The sequence below is a fragment of the Caenorhabditis briggsae genome (genome assembly GCF_000004555.2).
Source record: "Caenorhabditis briggsae complete genome, chrV, whole genome shotgun sequence".
Lineage (NCBI taxonomy): Eukaryota > Metazoa > Nematoda > Chromadorea > Rhabditida > Rhabditidae > Caenorhabditis > Caenorhabditis briggsae.
The window spans coordinates 18,674,685-18,686,673 of record NC_013488.2 but is presented as its reverse complement, the minus strand read 5'-3'; the positions used below and the strand labels follow the sequence as shown (position 1 = coordinate 18,686,673).

Below are 11,989 nucleotides of genomic sequence, written 5' to 3'. Positions count from 1 at the left end.
ACTTCAAGAGAATTTCTCTCTCTCAAAAAAATTGAAGTAGTGAGGCGGAGAAGTAGTGTGTGAGTGACCAGTGGTCATGGAGCAGTAAGCTTCCTTTTTGGTCAAATAATAATAATAATGATGCTTTTGCCCCTAGAGACGTAGAGAAACGAGAACAAATAATCCTTTTTTGAGAGAGCGAAAGAAAAGGGGAAATTGTTATTTGACCCCGAATAAAACCAAGTTTTGGGAATGGAGAGAGAGGGAGCTTCTTGAATCTCAAAAAAAAAGTTTTGCACAAAATTACTGTTTCAAAAATTATGGGAAAAAAACCGAGATACAATAGACTTCTTTTGAGCAGCGGTTGCAAGAGACGAATCCCATTTCTGAATTGTTCTATTTTTCTCTTATTTTTTAATTTTCTACAAACCATTTTACGCATATTAGATGCTTTTGGTACTCTCGTTCCCTTCAGAAACATTCCTTTTCATTGCCTCATTTTCGACTTTTTGGCTTTTTCCTACAGGTTATGACGACCAACAGAACCAACAGAACCATGTCATTCTGACGTCATCATTAACAATGAGGGACCATCTTTTTGCGTAATGACCAGAAAAGAGAGGGCAGACACAGATGACCCGGTCCTTCAACAGACGGTCCTTCTGACAGTTCCCTGTGTCTCCTATTTCACACACTATTTCTCTCTGCCTGTTCATGGTCCCGACTCGTTGCTTACCTCTCCCCCTCTTTTACTCGTTGCACATGTTTATTAATTTCGTTGACAAAAAAACCAATAGCGATTGTTTTGTGTTTTGCAGCTTTAGAAAAACAGTCCCCGTGTCAAAACTTCTACATAAAAATTCAACATTTTGAAGATAATGTAGTTGCCCATTTCACTGTTTTTCGTTTAAAACTGAGAGGAAAAACATGCGCGAGAAATCGAAAAAATTTTAGAAGAGACTTTTTTCTTAATGAATTCAAAACCTACTTGTTCTATTTTCAAAATTATGAAACAGAAAAAAAAACATGTTTTTGAAACGCTAACTTTTTCCGGTTTCTTCGATATCTCTTTCGAGACCTTTTGAGCGCTCTTGAATTTTTGATATAGTTTTTTATGATTGATAAGTTAATCATATCTTTTTTCAGTTGAATAGTTGAGTAATACATTTTGTTTTAACTCGTTTCTTTAATGAAATCATTCACATATTTCTGTACTAATACACTTTTCAGAAGAATGCGCATCCGATCCTACCCCAATCTAGTCAACCAACAAATTATTCAACAAATGGAGCCATCGGCGAATTTTATGCTCGCAAAGACATCAAAGAAAATGAAGGATTTGGTGAAGAATTATATCTACAAAGTGGACCAAGTTTGGGTCGATTCTAGTACGAATGTCGCTTTTGTAATCGAAATCGGTGGGAAAATTTACAATGTACTCGTTTTCAGTGATGCTGCAGTAACAAGGGAAAAAATAGCATTCTGACGTCATCCATAGAAAAGAGGGACCATCAAATTTTTGCGTAATGACCAGAAGAGAGACTGCAGACACACATGACCCAGTTCTTCGACGAACGGTCCTTCTGACTGTTCCCCGTGTCTCTCCCAATTCCCACATTATTTCTCTCTGCCTGTTTGTGGTCCCAACTGCCTGTTGGCTACCTCTCTCTCTCCATCTTACTCTTTGTATATGTTTATTGATTTCGTTGGCAAAAACACATATTTTTTGTGTTTTACAGTTCCTTTTTCAATTTTTTGAGGTTTAAGAATCAAGATTTTTGTAGGAATCCGTATGGCAAAACAAGTTGTTTTTTTCGAGATAACAAATTTTCTATTTTTTTTAAACTGATAAATAACTTTTTCCGTTTCGAAACTTTCCCATGAAACCTTCAACTCTTCGAATTCAATTGATAATCTTGATGGCCTTACAATTAATTTAAGAATAGGAGAAAAAATAAGCGCGAGAATTCCAAAGGATTCCAACAGTGCTTTCTGATTAATGAATGTAAAACCTACTTTTTTTCTTATTTGAAATGATGTAACGGAAAATTGTATCGTCTGTTGAATTTTTCCGTCCGTTATCCATCCGTTGTCCGTCCGTCCCTTTTTGACAGTCCGTTGTCCGTACGAAAATTCTCGCTTTAGAATACATACACATCTGAACCAACTACTACCTGCTGAGCTAATTGTCGACCGCAGTCGACCGCGGTCTAGCTGTATGTAGCGAAAAAAGGTAGAATTCTCAATCTGTCCTCTAGCTAACAGAACTTGGCTTTAAAGGTTGTGTATCAAGAGTATGTCATCTTTGGAGATATCTATCAGTCAACAATACCCACCCATCAAATTTCAACGTTTAAAGTTTTTGAAACGGCAATTTTATTTTACTCGTTTCTTCTTTCAAATCGCTCAGAGGTTTCGATATTTCAACTCACCTAATTTTCAGAACCTGAACTCTCTCGAAAGAAGAAAATGCGCATGCGATCCTACCCATGTCTTGTCAACCGACAAATTATCCTAGAAGTGGATCCATCGGCAAATTTTATGCTCTCAAAGACATCAAAGAAAATGAAGGATTTGGTGAAGAACAACATCTACAAAGTGGACCAAGTTTGGATCGATGTCAGTTCATATGTGGCTTTTATAATCGAAATTGATGGAAAAATTCACAAAGTGTTGGGTCTCCGTCATGATTTGGCACCAAGTGAAAATATATGGTATAGGTGAGTGTTTTATTTTCAAAAAAAGAAGATGAATTGAAGATTTTATTCCAGGTTTTCATTAAATATGGTCTTGCTCCGTTCACCAGCCGTTCAACAGTACCACGAGATCCTCACGAATCACAATTACATTTGTGAAATATTCAAATGTGAATCTAGCCGAATTCCAGTCATTGATTCCATGGAGAATCCAGAATTCCCTGAAGAGTTTTCAGCTCAGTTTCTGATGGATGTAGACTTTTGCAATCTCAGGAATTTGGGTATCCTACCAACTAATTATAGGAAAATCCCAAATCTTATGATTGACGATGTCAAATATAATGTTGACGATGCAATTTACCTTTATGAAGGACGAAATATCGTATTAAAGAATGCATGGCTGGATGACGGACTTGCCAGAATATTCATTCTGCGTTGGATGTTGAAAATGAAGGAAGATTTGGTGGCACTCATCGCGTTCCAAGATGCTCAAAAAGTTTTTGATGAGTCTAGTGTAGTGGCACTTTTGAATGAGAAAAGGAACTCTACCACTGAGTCAAGGGTGGAAGATTGGGATCCAGAGAAAAGGGATAGATACTTCAAGTATGATTCAATGTGAGTTTTGTTCCAAATTTCAGAGTTCACTGAGCGCTCTTGCCTCTGTTAAGGTACACTAGAGTTAGTAGATGCTCTCTACCGTAAGACTGGTCCAAATTCTTAACACACTTTCATGATAATCAGCTTATGTAATTTCCAGAATCGCGAATCACTACGTCTTCCCAACGGACACATTTGATTGTGAGCATGGCTATGATATCGTCAGAGAAGATGGAAAACGAGCAACCGTTAAAGTTTCCCCAAATTATTTTATGTTCTTTGTATGGCCATGATTCTCAAATTCTTATTGTCAGTTGTTACCTGTCATTTGTTATCAAACACTGACTAAATAAAACTTGTTATCTTTGTTAAACCTATTTTTTGAGTTATTTCAACTTTTTCCTACAGGCTGATAGAACCTGATTTATGTCTTCGATTCCTCCTAAAATAATCAAAATTTTCAGAATCTAATAATTTTTCAGAATGGAAATCCTTTCCTTCCCTGACCTCATCCTTCGACGTCTACTCCTGACACTATCCCCTTCAGAAGTGTTCCTACTCTCTCTGACGTCATCAGAAGACGTGAAGTGCCTCGTAAAAAAGAATCTATACAAAGCAGAAGAGGTTTGGATGGAGTTTATGGACACTCGATGTGATAGAAGGGTGACTTTCACGATTCGTGTCAAGGGAGTTAGTTATAGGATACTGTACCTCGGAGAGATGGAATTTCAAGAAGGGGAGCATAAGATGGTCAAGTGGGGAACGCATACGAGATATGAGTGAGTACATTTTCAAACTTTGAATTGCATTCTAAAATTGAAAATCATAACACGGTGCCCTGCAGCGACAAAGTAGAGAAATGCGCCAGCACGCAAAGTGCGCAAAGTCGGGCTTGGCGCATTTGTCGTGCACTGATTATTTTGGAATTTTTTCAACTGAAATTTGATGTTTTATCGATAAAAACGGTTTTAGTCGCATTTTCGGAAAATCCTTCTACAGAAATATCCATCAGGGTCTCAATCATCGAAAAAATGTAACAGTTTCTCTGAGTTTTCATCTACAATGGCTGGAAATAATTTGATGATGCTAAAGAAAATTTTGTAAAAATTATGAGAGAACAAATTTTAGAAGCTCAGATAAGCCTATTTCAGACATTTTTCTTCAGAATCGCCGTCATCTGATCGATTGGGTTCGCCAACACGAACTACCGACACCTTCGACAGTTTCCCATTTTTGAGAGAATTTCCAGCCATTGTAGATGAAAACTCAGAGAAACTGTTACATTTTTTCGATGATTGAGACCCTGATGAATATTTCTGTAGAAGGATTTTCCGAAAATGCGACTAAAACCGTTTTTATCGATAAAACATCAAATTTCAGTTGAAAAAATTCCAAAATAATCAGTGCACGACAAATGCGCCAAGCCCGACTTTGCGCACTTTGCGTGCTGGCGCATTTCTCTACTTTGTCGCTGCAGGGCACCGTGCATAAATCTCAATTAGCTCAATTATCTCAGTTCCTGTCAAAGATATCAAACTTTTGTTAACTGATAAATTGTTTATCATATTATTACCAACATTTTATCAGTTAACAAAATTTTGATTTCATTTACAGGAATGGAGATATTTAAGCTTAAAGTTGACGGTTTGAACGGGCTTCAAGCTCTATCATCAGTCTCATTTTTTAGATGAAATTAACTTTAAAACTCTGAAACAGCAATTTTTTGTCAGCAATTTTGAAATTTTGAACTGATCAAAACTATTTGTCAACTTCATTGCCCTCAGAAAGGATTCCAGAATTTTCCTATCGCTCGGAAATTTCTAGATTTTACTGAACAAAAATAGAGATTTAATTTGGTAGCAAAAAAGTTGTCAACTACGAAATTGAAGCTCTAGTTTTGTTTAGTATAAATTGAGATTTTCAGACAAATCGAAAAATTCTGAATTATTTTTGTAGGATTTCAAAGTTGATCACTTTCCACTAAAAAAGTTTGAAGATGATATATTTTTGTTCAGTGAGAAACTAGTTCTATAATAATTGGAAAGCAATTCAACTTATGGAAGAATTGACAAGTTTTCATTTGAAAACCAAAAATACAAACTTTGAAACAGTTTTTTTTTCTAACTTGTGGACTCTTCCTTGAGAGAGCGGCCCCAACAAATTCTCAAGGTTCCGATATTCAAAATCCGTGTGTTTTCTGGATAATTTGAACCCAAATTTTTCGAAAACCACCCTTGATATTGACCTTTTTTGATAATATATTTGGAATCAGAAATTTATCAGCTTTCAGATGACATACAGTGGCGAGAAGTGGTGAGGAGAATTTTTTCGAACATTCATAACTTTGTTCAAAATTGCTTAATTGACTTGAAATTTCGCATGAGAGTAGCTGTAATATCCAAAAACATAAAAATCGGTTTTTTTTTTTGAAAATTTCTCATTTTAGAATTTCCAGAGCAGTTTCAGATGTAACAGTGGTCCGAGAATCCAAAAAAAAACTTTTTTTCAGAATTTTTTCTGGCTTTGGTTTTAAATGTCAAATGATTCTCAGTGTCCAAAAATGCACAAAAAAATTTTGAAGAACTTTGAAAGTCGGGCTCTCGAGTTATGATGCTCAAGCACAAAATGTATGTGTCGGCATTTTTGCTATAACTCAGCTGAAAATGTATTTTTGATGCTCAAAATTTCACAAATGATGTGTTTTTAGTTGTTTATCAGTTTTATATTTAGACACTAAAAATCACTTGACATCTAAAATCGAAGCTAGAAAAAACTCTGAAAAAAGTTTTTTTTGGATTCTCTGACCACTGTTACATCTAAAACTGCTCTGAAAGTTCTGAAAATGGGTTATTTTCAAAAAACCGATTTTTATGTTTTTAGATTTCACAGCAATTCTCATGCAAAATTTCAAGTCGATTGAGCAATTTTGAACAAAGTTATGGATGTTCGAAAAAATCCTTCTCACCACTTCTCGCCATTGTAGGTCACACATTGTATCTACCAATATGCGGCCTTCCTCAGTAAAAAATATCCAACTTTTTGTGAAAGAGCGAAAAAATGAAATACCGTAAAAACCTGTATTATCTCGGTCCCTGTGAAAGATATCGGAAAGTTGTCAACTGATAAAATGTTAGTGATAAAATGATAAATACTTTGTCTGTTGACCACTTTTCAATATCTTGCATAGCAAATGAGAACAATGGGAGAACCAAAGGACCCTTAACATCTGGCCTTCCCTTCCAATTTTTTGAAACAGTGAAATTTTTGAGAGTAAAATAAAGGAAATATTCAGAACACAATTTCCTTAAATGTCGGAGAATCACTAGTTTCATTTATCTAGTGAAAGAGAATCGAATAACTCTGAAACAGCGAATTTTGTTAGAAGTTTCAAAATATCGTACTGATTCAAAATTCAAGATTATTTTGACATACAGTACCCGACAAAAAAGTATATTAGATTTCGTACTTTTTTCCGGGAAAATTAGTCAACTTTGGAGTCCTGAAAAAGTACAATCTGAAAACTTCAAAGCAATGAGAGAACTCTAGAATACTCTTTTAGGACTCAAATTTTGACTGGAATTTCGAATCAGTACAATATTTCGAAACTTCTAACAAAATTTGCTGTTTCGAAGATATGATATTTATTTCGATTAGAGAAAGGAATCTAGTGAGTATCTTTCACATGTATTCAGAATATCGTATTGCACATCAATATGTAAAAAGTCTGATTGTCAGATTATTTGTTTCAAGATTTTATTTTTTAGTTGTAAAACTTTGAATCAACAACTTTAGACGATCAGCTTTTAGATGATATTGGCCAAAAAACGAAATATTCTACTCTTCCCTAGTCAAATATATCCAAATTTGCTAAAACAGTAAAAAATTTAATACCGTAAAACCTATAATATCTCGGTCCTCGTGAAATATATCAAAAAGTGATAAACTAGTAAAATGTAAGTGATAAAATGATAAATATTTTATCAATTGATCACTTTTTCATATCTTTCACAGTGATCGGGAAAATGGGCTCAAAGTTGAAGGGTCCTTCCATTTTTGGGATATTTTGATCGTCGTTCATTATGCATTTTTTATTTCGTTGATATCATATCCGTTAGAAAAAGTGTTCAAATTCCAAGATCCCAAATATTATTTAGAACTCATTTCATCAATCTAAAAATTTCTCAGCATATTTGAAAAATCTTAACTTCCGTTTATGTGGTTGACCTGATTTTTCAAAAAATCCGTTCCGGAGAGGTATACGGTACCTTCTCAAAGGTTGGTAACGTATAGTTTTTGACAGATTTTTTTCCCCCAAAGTGAATCTATCAGAATGAAAGTTTATGCATACTATGCCTGCAATTTTTCAAGTTTGTTGAGAAATTTTCAAATTGATGAAATGAGTTCTAAATGATATTTGGGACCTTGAAATTTGGTCATTTTTCGCGAAAAATGATGACTTTCTAGGCCAATCGTACGTCTAGAACGCAACTGTGAAATAATCTAACTACTGTATCAGTAAATTCTAAACTTTTAAGTACAGCTAAATTTCTCCCATAAACAAAATTATTATGAGCCCTTTTCACTATATTTTATAGTTTTACAAAATTTTAAAAATCTGTGTTTTGAGTTATCTTTCATTGTTTCAAGTGAACTTATACTTATATGACGTTTTTTCGGACCATTTTTCCGATTTTTTCAATTTTCCCAAATTTAAGAAATGGTAGCAGTCTCAAATGGTAATTGACAATCCGAATTAGTATTTGCTTCAATCATATCCTGTTCAGTCCATATTCACAGTTTTCGAAAAAATTCAAAATTTAAAGTGAACTTATAATTATGTGACGCAGTGTATATCAGAAAGTGATAAACTAGTAAAATGCCTGTGATAAAATGATAAATATTTTATTTGTTGACCACTTTTTAATATCTTGCATAGGGAATGAAAAAAAATGAGCCCAAAATTAAAGGATTCTCTAATATCGGTTTTCCTTTCTAATATACCGTTAACACTCAACGAATGCTACCAACTTTGAGTCCATTTATCTCATTTTCTATGAGAGATATCAAAAAGTAGTAAACTGATGAAATGTTATTGATAAAATGATAAATTTTTTTTCTGTTGACCGCTTTTTGATCTTTTGCAGGAAGCGAGATATATGGGTTCAAAGTTAAAGGATCCTATGCTGTATTTTTTTAACGTAACATCCCCGTCTTCCCTTCTGAAAAATATCCAACTTTTTTGGAACAGTAAAATTTTTCGAAAAAAAAGGTTAAAAAGCTTTTAATAAACAAATTTCAAAACTTGTAGATTTCAGATTCACCGACGACACTGTCCTATTCTACTCCTCCTTTCCTGTCACACAAAAATGCATCCAACTCCAAGAAATCCATTCCTACATTTGCAATCTTTTCAAATGCAATCCCTCCCAACTTCCCATTCGATTTGATCATTGGTTTAATTTCCGACTCCTTTCTCCAGGCTCTGTGATCAAAAGTGTGCTTCTAAACAATCCAAGAAGTCGAATAGGCTATGATGACGTCAACCTCTTTTACAAAAACCAACCGAAGCAATCGATAGCTGTTCTGGAGAGAGCATTCTGGAGCACGATGAAAAATGATCATGCATTGTTGAAAGTTCCAAATGTGATCATTCGACATTCCTTACACAACGTTCGGACCTTTTTTCTCAACTTCCAGGGGGAACATGGATTGTTCCAGAAGGCGAAAATCACGGAAATTGTTATCTTGGAGTTTTTGAAGAAATGGATTAATAAGGATATGGAAAACTTGAAGACGTTCATAGCCTATCAACACGAGCTGTATCACGATGGAGAGTATTCCTTGAGCCGGGAATCCCTGAAAAAGGGGCGGAGCTTCGAGGGGGCGGAGCTTGAGAAATGGAATCAGGAGAGGTTTTATTCTTACAATTCAGAGTGAGTTGGTATATCTAGAAGTAAACTGCCGCAACACCTGTAATAGAAGGGCCCTCACACAAGTTGATGACTATCGGGAGACAGTGTCAAGCTTTAACTCAATTATCTCAATTCCTATGCAAGGTATCAAAAATGTGTCAACTGATAAAATGTTTATCATATTATCAGCAACCTATCAGTTTATCACTTTTGGATATCTTTCACCAGAAATGAGATATATGCACTCAAAGTTGAAAGATAGGAGCTAAGTTAATGTTCTTCTTTTTTCAGAATCTCCAACTTTCATACTTTCTCTCCGGACACATTCGATTGCTCAGATGGTTTGGACATTGTTAGACATACTGATAGAATGCGTGCAACGATAAAAATTGAAAGAGAATATTTCATGTTTTTTGTGTGGCCCTGATCATCCTTATCAGTTGATAAGAAGTGGAGGTTTTAGAGGCGATAAAATAGTCAATGTAAGTTTCATTTTGAGACTACCGTATTTTTGAGCTCAATTATCTCGGTTCATATGAGAGATAGCAAAAATTTGTCAACTGATAAAATATTTATCATAGTATCACTAATAGTTGACCACTTTTTCATTTTTTGCACAGAAACTGAGATAATTGAGCTCAAAGTTCACAAGTAACTCCTATTAGACAATACCGTATTTTTCATTCGAAAAAGAGCATTGCTCGATGGCTTTCGGAAGCTCTACTATGTTTTTCTCAACGTTTTTCAAATTTTGAAACTTTCAGTATCACCAAAAATAATCAATTGGGACTAACGGATATGATATCAACGAAATAAAGAATACATAATGAACGACGATCAAGATATCCCAAAAATGGAAGAACCCTTCAACTTTGAGCCCATTTCCCAGCTCACTGTGAATGATATGAAAAAATGATCAACTGATAAAATATCATTTTATTACTTACATTTTGTCAGTTAATCTCTGTCTGATATCTTTTATAGGAACCGAGATAACTTTGGTCAAAGTTAGTGTACCCTTCTATTGAAGGTCTTACTCTCCTTTGAATTATAGGAATTTTTGAATAAACTGAAGATTTCTTTTTTTTAAACAATATGTTTTTATGAATCTCACAGGTTTTTTACCTGATCTCTATCTTTCTTAATTTTTTAATCTCTTTGTGTTTCTTTCCTAATACTAATCTTCAGATCGAAAATGCACCGAATTCTCTTACAATCATTTCACGACGTCGTCAATCAGGAGATTCTTCGCAATATGAAGCCTTCTGAAATTTTTCTCACGTCAATGACATCGAAGAAAACAAAGAAGCTTATCAAACGAAATATCTATAAGGTGGATGAAGTTGGAGTGAAAATATCAAGACCAATTTATGAGATTCGTGCTGTTGTTTATATTAAAATCGGAAGAAAAATCTGTTATGTTGTGGGTTTGGATTTCACAGAACATCAACTTTTGAATCAATTTGTTGATTGGAGAGTCAATAATAGCTATCAGTAAGTTTGAATTAAAAAGCTCTGAATATTTCCTGACCCTCCTACTTAAAAAAATCAATTTTCAGATTCTTGGAAAATATTGTGGTCATCCCGTCGATAACAGCCAATGATTGGAACTGGCCAGCAACTCGTCGCCAAATTCATTCAATTCACTCCTATGTTTGCGATGTGTTCAATATCGATGCATCCAACCTTTCCGTCATGTTTCCGTCTGGCACCCATCCCGAATGCTTTGACATTGGAACAGTGAAGAAATGTACAATGACAGATGCATACCTCGAAAATGCGAGTACAATCGAATTATTCGACCAACAAAAAAATATGAATCTATTGGTTGTTGAATCCAGCCGAGAGATATTGGATACTGGAAGTAAAGACTATTATCGACATATACCTACGGTAATCCAACGCAACGCAAAGTCTGGTGCGAATTTGTTATTAACTCGATTTCAAGGACAACATGGCTTATTGGAAAACTGCTTTTTGAACGGATTCTATGTGAACGTGTTAATGAAAATGTGGAGTGAGAACAAAATAGACAATTTGGTTTCGATGATTGCTTATCAGTCTGTCAATCGTCCGTTTGATTATGAAAAAGTTGTGCAAGTTTTGGAAGATAGGATGGGAAATTCTGAAGGGAATTTTTTGAAGGCGTTGCGAGTGGAAAAGCTATCAGAGAAGAGAATCTATCCATACGAGTCAATGTGAGCTAACTAAAAAATTCATTAAAAAACACTCTAATAGAAATAATTTTTTTCAGAATCACCCAGGAGCACCAATTCGAAGCTGGCACATTTGATTGTGATGCTGGATATGATGTCGTCCGGAATTCGGATGGAAAACATGCGACGATTAAAATATCCAAAGACTATTTTATGTTTTTTGTTTGGCCATAGTTTCTATTTTTCTAATAATTTTCAGTTGAAAATGTATTTTAATACTATTTTTACGATCAATGAAGCTTTAGAAAACACTGAAATGAAATAAAATCACTGTTTCAAATACTATGCTTGTGAAACCGAAACATTGTAATTTGATTCTGTTGTCGAAAACGATAGTTCTGACCAACATTTGGACAAATATGGGCGTGAAGAAGTCATCTTGAAATTTAAAATCTTGAACATTTCAGACTGTTTCAATCAAAAACTAAGTTTTTGCGATGCCTTTGAGCCGAGTTATGACCATTTTAGGATTTCAAATAAAGAGACGCAGACAGCCAGACACTCTCGTTTCTCTGCGTTTCTTTTCAAAAAATCTCTGTAACTCGGCTTAAAATTACCGTAAAACCTCTAATAGAACGACACCCGGATC

At 34.7% G+C, this 11,989-nt stretch overlaps 2 protein-coding genes across 2 annotated transcripts; both read left to right on the top strand.

Moving 5' to 3' along the window:
- Positions 1 to 1,213: 1,213 nt before the first annotated feature.
- Positions 1,214 to 3,565, top strand: CBG03537 (the record flags this gene model as incomplete). The annotated part of the gene is made up of 4 exons (XM_002638419.2): positions 1,214 to 1,397; positions 2,423 to 2,699; positions 2,751 to 3,290; positions 3,433 to 3,565. 4 exons carry the CDS (start codon positions 1,214 to 1,216, stop codon positions 3,563 to 3,565), a joined length of 1,134 nt encoding a protein of 377 aa, XP_002638465.2.
- A 190-nt stretch (positions 3,566 to 3,755) lies between these two features.
- Positions 3,756 to 11,574, top strand: CBG03535 (the record flags this gene model as incomplete). Its single annotated transcript, XM_045238577.1, has 5 exons — positions 3,756 to 4,051; positions 8,588 to 9,205; positions 10,373 to 10,678; positions 10,744 to 11,382; positions 11,439 to 11,574. The coding sequence occupies 5 exons, from the start codon at positions 3,756 to 3,758 to the stop codon at positions 11,572 to 11,574; spliced, it is 1,995 nt and encodes a 664-aa protein (XP_045092422.1).
- Positions 11,575 to 11,989: the final 415 nt, after the last annotated feature.